Source organism: Lissotriton vulgaris, chromosome 5 (genome assembly GCF_964263255.1).
Source record: "Lissotriton vulgaris chromosome 5, aLisVul1.2, whole genome shotgun sequence".
Classification (NCBI taxonomy): Eukaryota; Metazoa; Chordata; class Amphibia; order Caudata; family Salamandridae; genus Lissotriton; species Lissotriton vulgaris.
Genome location: NC_141693.1, coordinates 840,489,947 through 840,510,512, shown reverse-complemented (window position 1 = coordinate 840,510,512; position 20,566 = coordinate 840,489,947). Strand labels below are relative to the sequence as shown.

The window sequence follows — 20,566 nt, the reverse complement described above, 5'->3', positions numbered from 1 at the left end:
GAGATCAGACCAGACAGAGGGATCTAGGGAACCACAAGCTCCACCGAGTTCTGAAGTAGTGGGAAAGCTCTCAATGGGGGAAATGCAGAACACAGAAAGTGTCAATTCTCAGAGGTTACCGCATGCTCTTAGTGTGCCGGTTACCATTGGTCCCATAGTGTCAGTGTACAATCCGGAGCAGGTGAAGAATGGAAACCCATCACAGACAGGAATGGAAGGGAGTGCCGGCTTTGGAGGGAACAGTGTAGTGAATGGGTTGGCCCCATTACCGAGGCCTGTAGAGTCGAGCACACCGTTACCGGCTACAGCAGATTCGTCAAGAGGACCGATGGATCTGAGAGGACCGAGACCGAAATCTGTGGGAGAATTGAGGTCAGATTTGAGAACATGGAAGTTGGTTGAAGGGACTCAGAGTGACAGGCAAAGGGAGGACTGGGATCATGGGAGTGCCGAGAATAGAGTGGCTTTAAGGGTCACATCTGAAGTGAATAGGCGCAGAGAACAGGACAGTGACTGCAGAGAGCCGAGTGGTGCATCAGTCGAGGTGCCCTCAAGACAGCAATAAGGGCAAAGTGGTTAGATGTGATGCGATTGAAAGCAGAAGTGGATGAGGTTGTTGAAGGAAACTTACCTTTAGAGAGAGTGGAACTCTATGAGCCAGACGGGTTGCTTTTTGTGGCAAAGGATGTGACCCCCAAAGCGAGGTTGGCACACGAGAAACTAACTGAATTGGCAAACAGGTATGAAGTGGATCTGTCTACAACGAAACTGTTGCAGGGTGGTCACAGGTTACAGTATACTGATCAAGATTTGGATGAAAAGAGGGTAATTGGACTGAAGACCCACATCAGAGAGCTGATTATAGAGATACGAGCATGGAATAGACTTGATAAGTGGGAAGAAAGATGGTCCAAAAAAAGAGTGTTAAGAGAAATGCGGCAGAGCCATCTCCTCCGGGGTGGGGGGTAGCACTAGGAATTGGGAACTACCCTTTACGAGAGGTATCTAGTGGAGGGTATATACATGTGCCTTGGAGTAGAGGCGATTTGGCGGCATTCACAAATTAATTTACAAAACTGAGAGCCCAGTTGAGTGGTACAAGCAGGCTGAGAGGTTTGCCAAGATCTGAAAGGTGTTGTGGATTAATTTGAATACATTGTTTGATATTGAGGTTCCGGTGACTTGTGGATAGCCTGTAACGTTGCTGTTGAATGGCCCACTTCTGAGCCGGACAGAGATGTTGTCACCAATGGACTGTCGCCGATTGTCATGAAGAAGTACGAGCAAGTGATCACATGGTTGAAATCTAAGGTACCACAGCAGGAAATTTACTGGGTGAATATAGATCGGACAGTTCAGGAACAAAAAGAGACGGTGCGTGAGTATTACGAAAGGTTGTTGAAAGTCTTTAAGCAGTACAGTGGGTTGGATGTAATGGATCCTAAGGATATGGGACAGTTTGTGTTGAAGTTTGTTCTAGGGTTGATACTTGAGATTTGTCTTATGATCCAGCAGCATTTGATTTGTTGGCAGAACAAACCGCTGGATGAGACATTGAGGTATGCTAGATATTGCAGTGACGAGGTAGATTCGAAGCATAAGAAACTCAAGGACAAACTGATGTTGGTTCAGATGCAAGCTGCTGATAAGAGAGGACAAGTACAGTCAGGTGGAGGTACCCTGGGAAGGAAACTAAATGGTCAGAATAAGGGAAAGGGAAACGCAGAGGATTCTCAGCCAAGAGTAGATTTGGCAACTCTGAAAAAGGCTACTGAGTGTCATCTTTGTCATCAGATTGGACATTGGAGACGCAAGTGTCCCTTGAATCCTGCAAATCAGATGCAGCAGGAGGAAGAGGTAGTGCAGGTACAAGCGCCTGAAGTGACAAAGACAGTAATAAAGCCAAGGTCGATGAAAGCGAGGACTTCGGCTCCGCGAGTACAGCTTCCCCTGCCTCGGGACTCGGACCTACCAGCAGATGCCTCTATTTGATGACAGCAATGATTGTTTCTTAGACCCGTTGGCATAATGGTGCCTGAGGGGGGAGGAAGACTGCATTCTTAGGGCAGTCTTGGAGGTAGACCAGAGGGGACCATTTGTAGAAGTTGATGTCGATAGTCACCCTACCACCTTTCTGGTTGACCCTGGTGCTACCCGTTCTACTGTAAGATCTGCAGTAGTCCCCAACCTACCCCTCTCGGGACAATCTATCCAAGTTGTAGGTGTTGCAAATATGAAAATGATAAGCCCTTTGACCCTATTCCTGTGAAGATGGGAATGTTTCGAGATAGACATCAGTTTGTGGTGTGCGATTTGAGCCCTGTTTATTTACTAGGGAGGGTTCTCCTGTGTAAACTCAATTGCACTATTTATTGTACCCCTAAAGGAGTGAAACTGCAAACCAATGACGATGATGCTGCTTTTAAGGTCACAAATCAACATTTGTGCATCGAAATGTACCCTGTTGTGACAGTGGAAGAGCTTCCACTTGATCTGAGAGTTTCAGTCTGACGAGAAGTGTGGGACTTTACCGGCAAGGACATAGATTTGGTTAAAGGAGTTGAGCCAGTTAAGATCCAGGTTAAGCAGAATTTTGGTTTCCCAAGAACGCCCCAGTACAATTTGACCCCAGAGACAGTTGCAGGGATAAAACCTGTGGTCGAGTCCATGATCAAGCAGGGGATATTGAAGGAGATAATGGGCAGTCCATGTAACTCGCCTATTATGGGATTGCAGAAACCGAGCGGGAAATTCAGAATTGTGCAGGATTTGTGCAGGGTTAACAACATAGTTGTTACCTGCTGTCCAGTGGTACCGAATCCATCTGTAATACTGTTTTATATTCCATGTCAAGCAGAGTGGTTCACTGTGATTGACCTTTGTCAGGCTTTCTTCTCGATTCCATTACATGAGAGCCAATTTCTTTTTGCGTTTAAGCTGGAAAATCGTGTTTTAACATGGTGCAGTATCCCACAGGGGCATACAGAGAGTCCATCGATCTTTAATCAGATCTTGAAAAAAAACCTTGAGAGTATTGTACTGCCGCAGAACTCTGATCTCGTCCAGTACATAGATGATCTCCTTGTCGCGTCAGACTGAAGATGCATGCAGGATTGATACCATTGCCTTACTGAACCATTTGGCAGAGAATGGACACAAGGTGTCGCCAAATAAGCTACAGTACTGCTTGAATGAGGTGCAGTATTTGGGTCACCGGATAGAAAAAGGGAAGAGGAAGGTGTCACCAGACAGGATAGAGGCAAGTATGGGTATGATGGTGCCTTCTACTCAGAGAGAAGTCAGGATTTTCTTAGGGATGGTTGGCTACTGTCGTCAGTGGATTGCCAACTTCTCATTAAAAGCAAAGACTTTACAGAGACTGACGCACAAGGATGTTAATGATCTGGTACCATGGGACAATGACTGTATGAAGGCATTCTTAGAGTTGCGAGAGGACCTTTGTCGTGCTCCAGCACTGGGGATGCCTTATTACAACAAACCTTTTTCATTATTTTGTTGTAAACGAGAAGGTTATGCACTGTCAGTTTTAGTCCGAGGTGTCCGTAGACCAGTTGCCTACTTTTCAGCTACTTTAGATCCAGTATCTTCAGCGTTGCCCGGATGTCTCAAATCCGTTGCTGCAACGGGTGTCAGCATCGAAAGGTGTGAAAGTATTGTCATGGGTCACCAACTAATTGTTTATGTTCCACATTCTGTTGAATTATTGATGACCAGGACCAAGACACAGCACCGGACCAATAATAGGCTCACACGCTACGAACAGGTTATACTTGCTGCAGAGAATGTGAACCTTAGGAGGTGTTCTGTTCTGAATCCTGCCACATTGATGCCGTTGCCAAACACACTTGATGAAGATTGTGCGGACCATGATTGTCTTGATGTGACTGACCTTTGCACTGAACAGAGACCCGACATTGTTGATGAACCATTGCCTCTACCCTGATGAGATTTTCTTTGTTGGTGGTTTATGCTTAAGAGATAGTGTTGGTCAGTTGAGAGCAGCATTTGCTGTATGTACTATTATAGGAGTAGTTGAAGCTGCATGCCTGGTTGGAGTATACTCCGCTCAGGTGGCTGAGATCATTGCTTTGACTCGTACCTGCTTGGCAGCAGACCAAATTCGAATGACCATTTTCACCAACAGCCAGTATGGGTTTGGTGAGGTTCATGACTTCGGACAGCTATTGTCCCAGAGAGGTTACATGACATCGTCTGGATCGCCCATCGGAAACGGGGAGTTTGTGAGGTTGCTCCTAGAGGCCATACAGCGCCCCAAGGCAATTGCAGTTGTTAAATGCACGGCTCATGGAAAGGGGACAGATTTCGAGTCACTTGGGAATTGCTATGCGGACGAAGTTGCACGTTTCTGTGCCGAACAAGGTTGTTCATTCACTGAGAGTCATGTAGAGGGGAGCCAAGAAAGAACCGAGTTCAACATGATGTTGGCCACGGCAGATACTAGGGATGAAGTCAAGTGCCTGCAGGAATAGGTTTCAGACCAGGAGAAGAATGTGTGGATCAATGCAGGCTGTGTGAAAGGGGATGTGGACATTTGGGTCTCAAGTGATGGAAGAGCAGTGTTGCCAGATGAGTTGTTGAGCCCGATGGCAAGACAGATTCATGGTGCGGTACATCTGGGAAGAGATGCGATAGTGCGAGTGTTCAGACAAACGTGGTACAATCCACGATTTCATACAGTGACAGGAGCTGTGTGTCAGAGGTGCGTCACATGTCAATAAATGAATGTTGGAAAGAAAACTGTGGTTACGATGAGTCACATTGGGAGGTCCGGGGGACCTTTCAACAGGATGCAGTGCGATTTCATTGAGGTGCCTAGGTGTAACGGGATGAGGTACATCTTGGTTGTGGTGTGTGTGTTCTCAAGGTGGGTGGAGGCTTACCCTACACATAGATGTGACACACTCACTGTAGCAAAGCTGTTGTTGAGGGAACTCATTCCTATGTTTGGGATTCCGACCTCTTTGGATTCAGACAGAGGAACACCCTTCCATAGCGAAGCCATGAAGATGCTTTGTACAGAATTGCAGGTTGATCAGAGACTCCATTGTAGTTATGGTCCACAGGCTTCTGGGATAGTGGAGCAGATTAATGGGACTTTGAAAGCTCGAATGGTGAAAGTGTGTTCATCCACGTCTCTAAATTGGCCTGATGCTTTGCCTTTGGTGTTGATTAGTATGCGCAGTACCTCAGACAGGAGAACAGGTCTTTCACCTCATGAAGTGCTGATGGGAGGGCTATGAGGTAACCAGCGGTTCTAGCGACAGGCTTGATAAGCATCACCGATGATCTGATCCTTGATAATTGCAAGGGACTATCTGATGTCATCCGTTCTGTGTCCCATCAGGTGCAGGCTGCTGTGGTTCCGGCTTCAAGTGATCTCTGTCACGATCTAAGTCCGGGTGACTGGGTGCTGGTTCGGAAGCAAGTGAGAAAGAGCTTCTTGGATGTTTGCTGGAGAGGCCCATATCAGGTTATCTTGGTGATGAACACTGCAGTGAAGTGTGGAGGATTGCCGAATTGGGTGCATGCTTCTCACACCCGTCGAGTTTCTGCACCCTTGGAAGAAATAGCTCCTCTCCCTAATGAAAATCCAGCTGAAGTGGCAGGGCCACAGGAGGGGACAAGCCAAGCTGTGATGGTGTCTGAAGAAGCTGGTTGCTCACTAGACCGAACTGAGGAGGATTACGACAACAGTGACACTGACACTGCCTCCGAAAGGGGAAGTTGCTGTGAAAGTGGTCCAGAGTCAGATTCAGCCGAGAAAAGTTGTGAGCAGGGTGAGCAAAGAGAACACAGGAGAACCAGCAGAGCAGAAGAGCAGTGGCCAGAGAGACAGAGGCGACTGAACTTGAGACTGGTCTCCGAGAGGGATCTTGCTCCCTTGTCTGAAGAAGACAAAAGAAAGTGCCTTGCCGAAAGTATGCGACTCCAGAGTGGTCATACGTTTTGACTGATGCCAGGAGTGCTGAGATTGGGGAGGCTGAGGGCAGTGACAGTAGTTAGTACCAGCCCTAATGTGAAGTTGGATGTGGTGTTGTTAGTACCAGGACTTGAAATTGAATGAGTGCTGACAATCACAGTTCCGAATCCTCCGATTCTGAACAGAATTCGTGACTTGATCTTGAATAGACTGATATTTCATACGTTTGGAGTTGAAATACCATCTCATGAATCTATTGTTCTTTGTCTTGAACTTTTGCAGCATGTTCTAGAAGCTGTTGGAGCAAATCTTATTTTGGATTAAAGAGACTTTGTTGTAAATAAGCTGAATTAGGCAACCTAGGTCCGAGTGGAAGAAGAAGAAACTTAGGGACTTTCCACAGCGGACGGAGAAGGGTTAAGGTTGTCTTTTGTTTGCTGTAAGTAAGGAACTGAAATAAAAGGGGACTTCCAGATTTCCGAGGTGTGGTTTGAGTTGGTTCACGAGCATCTGAAGAAGGAGAAAAGAGACTCTTGGGTGTTTATTGCTGAACCAAGGTGCTGGAAATATTTCTGAGACCATGGAGGCTGGAAACCCAAATCGTAGGGCTAGGTGCATAGTAGGCACACTTATAGGAGGAGTGATACTCTTCATAATTCTAGTAGTTGTAGTTTCGTATTAAGCACCACATGAGCAGGCAGTGGGGGTAGAGGGAACACCTACACCTACTACTCTTAGAAAGAAAGAGGCCAAAATAGGAGACGAAAGAGCTTTGCTACTAGAAGAGAGTTGTAAGTTACACACAGATCTGTCTAAAGGTGACTTTAAGCTTAATGCGTATGCAAAGTTGTTGTATGAGTATATTGATGCAATGGATGCAAAGGATTTTTATGTGTGTATGCAGTTGACAGCTTCAGAGGATGAAGGTATCAGATACCATCATCTTCCATTGACATATGGTATTTCATGTAGTTTGCTGCTTAGCATTTTCTATGGACAAAATCATTTTGAGTATTTATTATCGAATTATGATGCAGTTCTTCCTGAAGTGCCAGCTTATAAGCATTTTAAAAAGTATGATTACTACAAATCAGAGAATAGACTTAGAACGTATTTCCTTCCGACTCAAGAGTTGGATACAGCTTGTGCTCATCGCTATAATCTGACGGCCTGTTGTCAGATGTGGAAAAGCAATAGATACAGGAAACAAAAGCAGTTGCGAGATTCAGGACAAGGTAGAGTAGATTGGACAGATGAACAGAAGCTGCACAAGTCGAAGGGGAGTTATGATCCGATAGCTCTAGATGACGAGCAGAACGGGAAGTTGTGCATAAGTAGACCATAGACCTATTATGAGAATGTCAATGTGGGGCAGACCATATGTGAGCATACTTTTACATTGGAGTATTACGTAAAGGACTTTTTGCTAAGTGTAGTGCAGATAATTCCAACTGTGTATTTTGTTTGTTGGAGGAATGCCTATGTGCTATTGCCTGAGAAATGGTATGGTACGTGTTACTTAGCGATCATTTTCCCTAAGATTTATCATACCGAAGATTTAGAGCTCTCAGAAGGAGGACAGCATGTAAGAGTGAAACGAGGTGAAAGTGCAGCTGTGGTTGGAGATATTTTTGGAGCAATGATACCAAGCTTGGGAGTGATTTTGAATGATGTGAAGATTAGAAAGCTGGCGAATGTTGTGGACGAATTGTCAATGAATACAGCTAATTCATTGGTGTTGGTTGAAGGAGAGATGTTATCGATAAGGACGATGGTTTTGCAAAATCATCTTGCTTTAGACATCCTTCTGGCAAAAGAGGGAGGACGGTCCAAGAGTGCTGAACTTATATACCAGATAACAGCAAGGATCTGGAGAAATATATAAGTAACATCACTGCCATTCATTATGAAATTGAGGATTTGTCTGAGGAAACTGTGTGGGAAAAAGTTGGTAAGGGTTTTGGCAAAGTGGGGAGTTGGCTTGCAAACCTTGGAAAAGCATTCCTTGGTTATGTGTTAAAACCCCTTGTCATAGTTGTGGCATGTGTGATCGAATTGTGGGGTTTGATAAGAGCTTAAAAGTGGTACAAGTCTAGCAGAATGGAGAGATCACTGAGAGTGCAAGAGAGACGAATGGAGAGACTGCAGGACCGTCAATATCGTAACCTTAAGAACATGAAAATGCTCAGGAGAGGAAGAGAGGCAACAAGTCCTGTTTAAGTCGGTTCTTTCCCCAAGGATGGTGTAGTTTGTGATGACACAGGTCATCGAAGGTAGGGACAGATAGAGCGCCATGTTATTTTGAAAATTGTAGGGGTGCATTATAACCACCCGTAGTCAGCACCCGCATATTTAGAGGACTGTATTAACGTGTGATTTTTGGAAATGTAGAACTAATCGAGTGTATTGCAAAATGTAGAAGAGTGCTCATATCATTTGGAGACTAATGTAGTGCTTTAATCGAGAATATGCCTTAAGTAACATAGAAATTATTGCTTCATGTGTAAAATGTTGTATTAGGTTTGAACGTGCCATATTAAAGTTGCAAGTGTAGGTTGCTTCTGAAGAGGAAATGGTGTTCTAACATGAGAAGGAAATGCAATGAAATAATGCTTTTAGAATGGTTTAAATGTAATGCTTATGTTGTAGTATTAAAAATGCATTTGAAAGTGTAAAGGCCTGAGACATGAAAACGCCAGCAGAGGCCTAATTGTATTTTCTTAGCTTAGCTAACATGAAGACTTGAAATGTGTAATTTTCTTTCCTTGGGAAAGGCTCCTTTTCACAGTTGAATTTGAATTGTAACTTAGAGAGTGTGCAAGGTTGTTTCTCATGCGTTTCTGTTGCAGGTGCAAGGACACGAAGCTTGTTAGGTAGAATGATCCTTTGTTTAGGAGTTAGGTTGGTAGGAGTGAGAACGAAGGGAGTACACTGGAATGCAGAGATGCAACATTTGGCGGAGAAGGTGCCCGGGGCCCAAGGACACAGCAACAGTTTTCGGACAAGGATGGAGTCTTGGTGGAAAACTCCAGAAGCAGGCACCTGCCCAGAGGGGGTGTTACTAAGGTGTGTCTACTGTTTTGGGATTTTGTATTAGGGACAGTGCCCCGAGGGTGGAGAGCTTCTTTAGCGGAGAAGGGTGGACTTTAGAGAAGGGGTTGAGCCAGAAAGTAGACTTGCAGTGGGAACTAGGCAGGAGAAAGGAAGGAGCATCTTAGAACGAGCTCGGTAGCTTTGGCTACTTACCTGGAAAAGGTTCACAGCTGACACCTTTTATCTCTTGCCTGGGAGGTATGTTATGTAGGGATGTCACCTTAGATTTAGTGTAGGGACAGACTAATCTTTTCTTTCCCTTTGGAGCAGATGCAGTCAAGACTTCAAGTGGGAACAATTATCTTTTGCCTAATGCTTCTTGAACTTATTCAGACTTTTATTTTGTCGTCTGAGACTCTTGCGTACTATTATGTTTGTATTAATGCCAGTTTGTTTCTTGAACCTCTTGCTGAGGTGCTTGTATGTTCAGTTATTTTTGGCTTTGTAATAAATCTTTAAATTTTACTTCGTAGTCAGTGGTCCTTTGAACTGGGATGTATTTGGTCATTGGAAAATTGTCATAAGTATAAAATTAGAGATCTTCTCTTTACACTTCTTAGCAGACAAAAAGGTTCAGTCGACCAGGGATTCCAAGGATTGGTAAGGTAAAAATCAATATGAGAATCCCAGCGTGATCAAAGGTAACAGCCAATAGTCTTATTAGGGTGGTGTGTGTATATCACCATAGAATTTGGAGATGACACACACTCAATACTTAAATATGAATTTAGACACATGAGTGTTCAAGGTAACAACCAATAATGTTATTTAGGTTGGTGAGTGTATATCATGTAAAGTTTGGAGATAATACACAATTAATACTCAGTTTGCTAGGATGTGAAGGACGATGGTGTACATATCCCCGTAGGATGTGGTGTGCGTATGACCATAGGATGTGAGTACTATCCATGGATACACAAAGCTTTGCCAGTGACTAGATTAACACTGTGTGGTGTTTCCCTTGTGCGGCCCAGTACTAAATGTCCACAATGTTTTGGAAATTACGCTACGTTGTAAACTTACTATTGTAGCCCAAATGTGGTAGGAATAAGCACGTTCCCACTCCAAAATACTGTGATGTGCACGAAGTTGGGTCTAGTGGCATGACCCATGCATGCACAGAGTTCAGGAAAGAACACCATAAGAATCATGCTTGTTTGCTCACAAGGTCAACAGGTGAGGCACACTTCAAATTTCAGATGTCAAAACCTCTTTGGAAATGCTTGATCTCCCCCCACAATTGCACAGAACCGATAGCGGCACTGTTTGCTCTACCTCCAGGTCAAAACAGTCTTCTACTGCTGGTAAGGAACACTTGAGTTAACTATACAACAGAGCGTAGCAGCAAGACTGCCCAAGGACGCTTGAGAGGACCAGGAAGAGAAACATGAATTAGGTAACTCCCTCATCCCCAATTTGTAATGATTTATCCAAGACGTCAAGGTAAGTAAACTAGCTGCTGTCTTCTTACAACAATCTCTTCAACTGCCCGCCTCCCCACAATCCCCACATCGCAACTACCTAACACAGACATCACAGATACACTGAACAGATATGCCTCAGTTTAAAGAATCCATATTCTGAAAATTTAGACAGCTAAAGAAAGACCCTTACCTTAACACGGATTTATAAGATTAAAGTAAAAGAAATAAGCATAAAGGTGTGGCTTCCACTTTTCGAAGACTAGAAAAATATGGGAGCCTATTGAATGGGTAGACTGTGGCTGTGGGTAGAAGTAGTCAGGAGGATGAAAAACTGGAGGAGGACTAAAGATGATTACCGGGAAGAAACCTGGTCAGCTCCTGAAAGTCAATGGAACAGAAAGAAGCACCAGGATCCACAAGCTGCTGTCTTTAATAGTTAATGAATGTGTTAGGAAAGTCCCATGCAGTTTCCTTCGCATACATCCACAAAGGATACCCACAGTGCAGAAGTACAAGTGCACGCTTCAAAGTTGCTCTGAAGTGTTCAGTTCCCTGTGAATTCTTGAGTCCTGTTTGGTATTAAGTCTCAGGATTTTGTTCTACATTAAATTATTAAGCTGCCTATACATAACTTGGGTGAAATTTAAATGTTTTCAGTTTCGTCCCCAACATTAATGCCCACATGCATCAAACTCCCGTTTTGCGATTCCAAATTTGCGATTTTTACCGAATCGCATATAAGGAATCGCAAAACGGGATGCATTATTGAAAGTGCATAATATTTGCGATTCAGTAAAAATCGCAATTTTTACCGAATCGCAAATATTATGAGAATTCCAATTTGCAATTTCGCAATTCTCATTGATTCCTATGGGCCAAAAGTCCCATAGGAATCAATGGTAATTGCGAATTCGCAAATTGGAATTCGCAAAATGTTGATGCATTCCATGGGTGCAGGGGGGGGTCCAAAGGACCCCCCCTGCACCCCTGAAATGTATTTTAAAAGGGATGTTTCACACACACATGTCCTAAGGACATGTGTGTCTGTAACATGACAGTGTTTAAAATGCTAATTTGAGCATTTTAAACATTTTTCGCAAATTACCACAAGGTTCAACCTCGTGGTAATTTGCACTTGCAATCTTTAAATTCGCAATTTTTTTTAAAATGATGCATTGCATTTAAGGAATCGCAAAATTGCGATTCCTTAAATGCAATCGCATTTTTGAAAATCGCAAAATTAGTGATTTTCAACCAAAACAAATGATGCATCTCAAAAAGCATTTTTGGAATCGCAAACAGCCGATTTTAAGGAATCGCACCGTTTGCGACTCCAAAAATGCTTGATGCATGTGGGCATCTATGTTCTGGTAGATACGTACCATGCAGAGAATCACTTTGTTGTTTGTGAGAAAGCTGTTTTTTAACAGTCCAACTATACATTCCAAATGTGATTAAAGTGGCAGAAGGAAACATGATTTGCTCAATCAAAGTGTTCAACACATGATACTGTGCTTAGAAAACTGAACGCCGGTGACCTTTGTCTGTCCCTTAAGTGTTACTACTTTGGTGGAGATTTACAAGATTAGCAGTCATTGCAAAGGAAGAAGAAACCATTGATGCGGCCAGTGAGAGAGCTAGAGTTGGTAATGTAGAGGCACACTTATTTATTTAAAAAAATATTATTTATACATGTTGGGACGCAAAAGTCCTCTGTATGGAAAGAGACGTGAACCTGTGCCAAACTGTGTTGTTGCTTGGATCCCTAATTATGATTTTTTGTTATAGGCGAACATGGATCATGCGTGTGCGCTTTGACAAAGGCCTGTCTCCACAGACTGCAGTCTTGTTGGACCGGGCGCATAAAACGATGCCCTCATAGTGGTGGAAGGCTACCGTCTTCACCAGGAGTTAAGCAGCTCAAGCGTGGTGATAGCAGCATACAGTGTAGTGATCAGTAGTAGTGAACAGGTCTTTTTTACCCTGTGTCACTGGAGAGAGGCCTATAGGCTCAATCACCTTCTTAAAAGTTCAGCTGCTGTGGGCTTACCCCTGGAATACATCAGGTTGATGTGGAAGTGTGTGTGAGGTGGAAACATGCTGAGTGCATGTGTGCTCGCAAGAAATACACTACACAAAGGTTGAAGTGTGGTAAAGTGAGCACATGGTAAATATGTGTGTGCTGGAAGTATATGATTTCAAAACTACATACCCTGGTACAGTACTGGGAGACTGCAGTACTGAACAGTGTGTGCAGACTGAATGCATGTGGGTTTGCCTGTGGTGGCATGGTACATGAGGATAACAGTGCTGGGCAGTATATGCCTTGGGTGTACAATTAGTCCAAATATGCCTGCACTAGTACATTACGTGGAGGACCTTGGGTTCCATCTTTGAAAGACCAGCCCTTCTTGGTGAAAACATAAGAAGCAGAGGAATTACCCCAGACAGATTTGTATCTTGCTGCATTCCTGTAAGATAGATGGGACATGCACTGGAGCTCTCTGTGCATTTTAAAGGGCTCTTTGATTTGTTGATTGATCCCAAGTAAGGGGCCTGGACACATCTCATGAAGAGTGAAATGGGGCTGATAAGCGAATCATAAAGAGTAGGGCTGAGGGCCCAAGATTTATCCTTTTGATGCACATATCACTGTGGCTGACATGTTGGAGGGAACTCTGGTCACTCCCATTAATCTTGTGTGTTAATCAGCTTCGGAGTCCTGCTTGCTGTGACAGACATCCTTCAGGAGGAAGAAGAAAGGTGAAAGATGTCCATTTAAAAGAAGCCAAACCCCAATATAGAACTTGAAAGACCCAGACTCTAAATTACATTTTGTGTCTGGAAAAGGACTATAAGTAGGGGAATCTAAGACCCCAAAATGTTTTCTTCTACTGAACAGCCAGACAGGCAAGACTAGGGGCCCAAGCATGCTAATCTCCTTGCTGAGTGAGAGGACATCACCCAAGGAAATCATTACTACATGTCCTGGAACCTGAAGCACCAGCCTGCTTACCAAGACCAGTGTGCCCTGTGAGGGGAAAGAGAGCACTGAAGGGAGTGCGGTCCAGAGGGGAGCTCTGACATGAGGACTCGCTGTGAGAGGTTGGAAGAATACATTCCTGCACCAATCGAGCCGTAGCCCCTATGCCCTGTTGACTGGGTGACCCCATATGCCAGGAGGGGCGATCGTGGACTGAGCCAAGGAGCGAGGTGTGAGGATCCTGCTCCTGCACTGATTGTGCCATAGCCCATGTTCCAGAATATTTCAGTGAACCTGTATGTCAGGAGAGGCCTCTGAGGACACCAACACAAGGGTCAGTTTGACTATACTTGTTTGTGCTGTGGCAGTGACCCGGTATGCCCGGATGTGCTGCCGGAAACATTGAGGCCAAGGGTCCGGGTCATCGCCCAAGACCGAGAAACTGCTACTGTGACCAAGGCAGGACCATCCCGCATTCTGTGGACTGCACCAAAGGAGGCCTGAGGATCAACAGGACACCGCTGGAGCCCCATCGGAGCAAGGAGATAACCCGCCACCCCTGCAGAGGGAAAAGTGAGTTACTGCGTGATCACCGGAGCAGGAACAACCCTGATCACCATAACTAGCTGATAGCATGGCACGAGGCAGAGAACCTGTGCCTTCTAGGGGCTGGCACGTGTGACCACATGCAGCCAGACTTGTCAATCCCGAGCAGGACTGTACTGCACCGCCGAAGAGTTACATGCCACTGAAGTGAGAAAGCCAAGAACTGGGCCTCTGGGCCACAGGGGACATACAGTCATTGGTGCTGCAACCCCACAGACTCTAGTGACTAAACCTATGAGTTTGAGGGGGGAACTCTTAAGTATGACATCATAGTTTAAATTCCCTGAATGCAGTCATCAGTGAATGTGGAATAACATCGAACCATTCGCACTAGAAGGGGGAGGACAAGGAGTAGCTCCACAACTACCAGAGCCCTGAACTCAAGGCGGATTGTGTTACTGCTTTTGAATGTTGTTTACCTTTGTTTGTGTAGAGTCAGAATCAAACTACTCCTTTTATATAAAACCAAGTATTTGACTGGACATTGATTTATTGTCCACGCTGCATGAATGTTGGTTTATGAGTTGTGTTTACTGATCTGTAACTGCGCTTCAGGAGCCTTGACTTCTTGTCATACACTACCGAACTGAGAGTCAGGTGCAGAAGGGGGTGCTTGGTTCAGTTGAGTGGGATCCATAGTAGGGCGGACCCTGGACATTGGGAGTAAAAGGTGTCACCCACCACTGTTGGGCCCAGTAACTCCTGAAAACGGGCGTGGTCATGACGGAACGGTTCCATCATGAGCACAGCTCAACCGATGCTCATGACGGAACCGTTCCGTCATGAGCATCGAAGGGGTTAACAAATCAAAGCCTTGGGAAAGAGGCACCTTGGATAACGATGAATAGTAGAAAGTAAATACATTGGGCTGCTTAACCATCTGCTAATTTTGAAAGTGCTCACCGTTTTCCATGTGCATCGTATCAGTAAGGCCAAACACTGTCATGCGATGAGGTTTGTCCCAGGACAATCATGGAGTTTCTTTCTTTTTTCCTTTCATCAGACGATGTTAGGTCGGGCCTGAAAAGCAATCATGTTTTTTAAAACTATTTTTTATTGTTGATTTTCATCTTAATAATAAACTCCACCACATAAAAGTACAGTTACCATAAATTACAATACATCTTGGGCACTATTTCCTACTGTAGAATCGTTAAAGCTTTCGAGACCATCCTCCCCCAATTCTTTCTTCGCTTATTACCCCACATCCATAATTCAGTAGATCATTTCTGGTACCCCGTCTCTGATTCCCCATTGCATCTTGTTTAACTGTCCACTTCCCCGTCTCTTAATGTGACCAACCTTTCCCATATCTTGCAATGCTTCTCAGGGCATTCTTTAGCCTGATATATTGGGAGTTCAATGTGTGTCCAATCCCCTTTTTCACCTAGCGATGCGTGGGGAGTGGATGTCCCCTTCCCTAGTAAAAATCCAAGTATGAGAAGGTTTTGTTCTGAGCATGTGAAACAATCTTCTTCAGGGGTATTCAACAATGCTGTCTTGGGGTTCAAAGGTATGTGGAATCCAAGGTATGACTATAAAGTATGAAATATCCCCTCCCAGAATTAACTAATATCTCCACAGGTCTACGTTGTAATGAATCTCAGTGTGGCATCAAATACAGTTAGTCCCGGAACATTGCTGTATGTGCCAGAGCCTTTCAGGAGTTAAGTTTACTCTATGAAGGATTTCAAAGAGGAAAAAATAGTACCTACCAGATAGTGAAAGCTTCTGAGCGGCAATCAAGGTGAACATATACTCTTCATCTTCCAATATTTTTTCCCAGGTTTCTCTGAGCTAACCAAAGGAACCCGGGTATTGATTGATTGATAGGCTTTATTTCGATATGTAAAAATATCATAAAAGCTTTACATATTATTTAAAAAGACACAATATTTACCACAGTCACAATACAAATATATGATCCTAAAAAAGGGCAATATTTACAGCAAACACAGTGTATTACAAATGTTAAAATAAGGTTAGATAAAACAAGAATAAAATTGCCAATGAAAGGAGGCGCTAGGGGGCGCACAGCGGTATGGCTGCCTAGCTGTGCAGCTCCGCCGGGCGAATTCTAAAATCGCCGGTATAATGCGCTGAATCTGATCGCCGTGGGGAAACGAGCACACCGGACGGCGTGGGAGCAGGTCGGGCGTACCAAGAGCGTGTAGAGAGGACCCGGACCGCGTTGGATTCGCCACACGATCCGCGGGACCCGGCGAGCTCCGCGATCCAGCATGGCGGGTGGCGCTCGGCCGGCGCGGCTTGAGGACTGAGCGAGCCAGCACCTCCCGGAGCAGCAATCTAAAATGCGGGGTGAGTCGGGGACGGAGGCGCTCCTTCCGTGAGGGGGCCGCCTGCACTAAATGTCCGGCAAGAGCTGAGGCACCGCACGGACATGAGAGGGCGGCGCTAGAGGTGCGAGACGGCTGCAGCGTGCGTTACCGGACATGGGGGCCCCCGAGAGCGACTGAGCAGTGCACACAGACCACCCTGCGCACATTTCCTGAAACCGGGCAGCAGCTGTGAATCCCTCTGACGGCTATTATGGCACAATGCTAGCAGTGCCAACGGCAGTTCCCCTCTGATGTCTTTGGGGGCACTACTTAATGCTGAAACATAAAATGGCGGCGCCAGTGCACGAATGTAATCGCAACGTGCCATAAACGTACCTGGACGCTGGGAGGCTGCTCTGCGCGCTGGGGACCACGGTGCCTGCCGCCTTGCGAACCTGCGTGCCATGAAGCTGTAGGTGTCCCTGCTTTCTGTCACATTTGGGTATCGGCCCCCGGGGGACCTCCTGATATCGAACGCCTGGCACTGGGCCCTCTCATGGACAGCCACCATCAACCCTACCTTATCTACAGTGCGGAGGGGTGTCTCAAGCTACAACCGAATGCCCGTTCCATACCTATGTTATAGGCGACACGCATTCCCAACACTACACGTGGTGGCAGGGGGATCATACGCCTCGCTCCTGGTTCCCATGTAACAATCAGTGACACCTGGGGGCAATGCTGTGACATCGTTGTTAAACAGGCACGTATTTCATCTACACACTTGGCACTATTCACAAGAGATCGGGGCCGAGCTCCCTCCTCCCGGTCCTAGGCGCTGCACGCAAACTTCTGGTGACGCAGGAACCGGGGAAATACCAGTCCGACACCCCCCCTATAGCACAAAATGGGCAAGCCGGACAAACAACAACCCAAACTAACGTTTGAGGCGCGGAAGACGCCGAAGACCCAGACCGGTGCTGCGGAGGAAGACCCGGAGGCTGACTCACGCGATGGCAATGTCATGGAAAGCATACTAAAATCCATACAGGCCAACCTACAGGACATAAACAGTAAACTTGATCACTTAACGGGACGAGTGGACAGCATGGCGGCCAAACTCGACAAACAGGGCGAACGCTTGGATACGGCGGAGAACAGGATTTCAGCGGTGGAGGACGAATCACGCACCACGGTGGCCAAATGTACAGGAATGGAGAAAGTTCTTGATGTTATCAAAGCCAAGGCTGAGGAGTTGGAAGCCAGGTCGAGACGTAACAATATACGCATATCGGGTCTGCCAGAATCAACCAACACTGGCCGTATGGAGACCTATGTGGAGCAACTGTGCAAGGACCTGTTTGGCCCCGAACACCTCTCACCACTCTTCATCATTGAGAGAGCACATCGCTCCTTGGCGCCAAAGCCAAAGCCTGGGGCCGCGCCTAGACCGATTGTGGCAAGAGTCCTGAATTACCGCGACAGGGACACCGTGCTCAGGCTGGCGAGGGAAAAAGGCGAAATCCATCATCAGGGGAATAAGCTTGCATTCTTCCCCGACTTCACGGTCATGGTACAACAGGCACGCAAAGAGTTCAACGAGGTTAAATCCAAACTTCGAGAGTTGCAGATCCCATATGCCATGTTGTACCCCGCTCGCCTGCGAGTCACTTGGGAGGATAAGCCAATTTTCTTCTCGACGCCCAAAGCTGCTATGGCCTTCGTCAAGACCACGGTTGCAAAAGGTAAACGGTCCAATCGTAGAGACAGAAACTACGAGTCAGATTGAAAGGTAAGACTAGCTGATACACGCTGCATTGACTGTGCCCACCTGATAAACCTGGGGTTGTGGAGAGGGAGAACCGGACTCCATGCGAACAACGACTCCCAGCATGTGACTCCTATGTATGCAGACCATAATTGTATGGTGAGACAATGTCTGCTGGAGACGCCGTGCAGTGTAAGGGCGTGACTTAGACACTCCTAAGACATTTTAGTGCGGTACGCTCAGCAGTGGACCATGACGAACTGCTAAACTGTGCTCTATATTGATATGCCGTACTATATAATATCAGGGAGCGGGAGGGGTGGTGTGTGTACAACATGATTTCTGCTGTATAACTGTTCCAAGTGCCTATTGCTCAGGAAATGTACAATGGGACTGGTGTTGTCTTAAGGCCCTGGCGATCTATTCACAAAGCACGGATTCACCCACATCCTTTCAATAGGATGGAGCAATGCGTCCTCGGCGGACCTCCACTAGGGCAGTCCCCGGCAAGTTATGTTGTCTATCTTGGTTCTGAAGGTACAATGGCTTCGGCAGAATTGGGTTGCTGGAGTGGGTGGGTACGGGGTTTGTTGGGGTTTGATGTTTTTTGAACTACCTGGGCGATCGAGATGCACTGCCGTACGCCGACGTGCGGATATTATTCAATGGCCTATAATCTACTTCATGATGTTGCGTGATATTGAACTGCACTGTATGGGGGGGCGGATCTCATGTGGCGCAGGCAGAGCGCCTCGAGGTAAACATGGATAGAAATAGCTTGAAATTAATAACGTGGAATGTGAGGGGCCTCACCAATCCCAAAAAGGTCAGACAGGTTTTTGCATGTCTTGATAGGCACCACATAGACATAGCATTGCTTCAGGAGACCCATGTAGACCCCAAGGTGCATAGACCTATTGGCACGCGTTGGGCAGAGTCGAACTACTCGGCGGCATACTCCTCCTATTCCAGAGGGGTTATGACGCTGGTCAAAAAAGGCACTAATTATAAAATCACACGTACAATTGTCGACAGGAATGGAAGATATGTGATTGTGTCAGGTATGTTGAGAGGGCGAATTGTAACGATGGTAAATGTGTATGGGCCTAATATAGATGCTCCAGAATTTTTTCAGGAATTGTGGGACCAACTGTTGGATTTTATTGACACAACGATAATCTGGGGAGGGGATTTTAATGTAGCACTACAGGACTCTGTTGATCGTTCCACTGCTTCCATAGAACCACACAGGAAAGCCAGAGATAAGCTGGGAGACATATTGGTCGAACTTGCGCTCAAAGATATTTGGAGGGTCCAACATCCGTCAGCACCAGGTGCGACACATGTGAACATGTCACACGGTAGCTGGTCCAGGATAGACTATTGGTTGGGGACAGATAGCGCAGTGTTGTGGGCTACACAGATAAAAACGCTCCCGCGCACGCTGTCCGACCATAACCCAGTAGAACTTACACTACAAATACCACACTACACTCCCCCTCCATTCAGCTGGCGTTTCCATGCACAAGCACTATTGGACCCCTTGTATGTGACTACTATAACTAAGGCTATAAAGGAATTCTTCCAGTTAAATGAGGGCTCAGTTGACGACCCATGCATACTATGGGAGGCCTTTAAGGCGACGATTAGGGGCACTTGTATTAGTACAACAGCTGGGATACTTAAAGACATACGGACACAGATAACCAGGCTTGAGCGGGAGGTTTCAGCTCTGGAGAGGGAATACGCACTTACTGGTAATGTGGAACAACTGGGGAAAATTAAGCTTCTCCTCATTGAACATCAGAGATACGCAGAGGATGAACTGAAGTATGCGAACAAGCGGCCATTAGCCAGGCGGTTTGGGGAGGGCGGTAGGCCGGGCAGGATACTAGCGAGGAAAATATGTATGGGGAGGGACTCACAGTTCATCACCCAGGTACGAGACGAGGATGGCATTCCACATACACAACCCGGGGAAATACTTGATAGCTTTGTACGTAATTATGCAGACCTATACACTTCCCGCCAGCCTGCTCCACCACAAGAAACACGAGACTACCTACATGATATAGCAATAGCGTGGTTGTCCGACAACCAACGTGAATACTTGGCCCAACCGATCACGGTGGAGGAGGTTACCGCCATTATACATGCATTGCCGAACGGGAAAGCTCCGGGGCCCGACGGCTATACATGTGAATTTTACAAGGCTTTCGTTGACATCCTTGCCCCTCACATGGTTGAAATGTATGGCGCGGCCTTTGACCAGGGGGTGCTACCACCATCTCTACGCGAGGCGGTGATTATCACACTCCTAAAACCTGGCAAGCAACCGGACCGTTGCGAGTCATACCGTCCCCTATCCCTTTTAAATGTCGACTCTAAAATTTTAGCGAAACTGTTAGCTGATCGCTTACAGCCCCTAATGACGAATCTGATACTCCCAGA

The 20,566-nt window shown here is 46.0% G+C and overlaps 1 protein-coding gene across 1 annotated transcript in view; it reads right to left on the bottom strand.

The window, feature by feature from the left end:
• Positions 1-20,566, bottom strand: part of LOC147711671 (uncharacterized) — an 860,812-nt gene that overhangs the window by 73,999 nt on the left and 766,247 nt on the right. The window contains exon 7 of the mRNA XM_086922385.1: positions 14,972-15,088. Within this exon, the coding sequence (XP_086778511.1) occupies positions 14,992-15,088 (97 nt within the window). The 3' untranslated portion in view covers positions 14,972-14,991. The remainder of the gene's footprint in view (positions 1-14,971; positions 15,089-20,566) is intronic.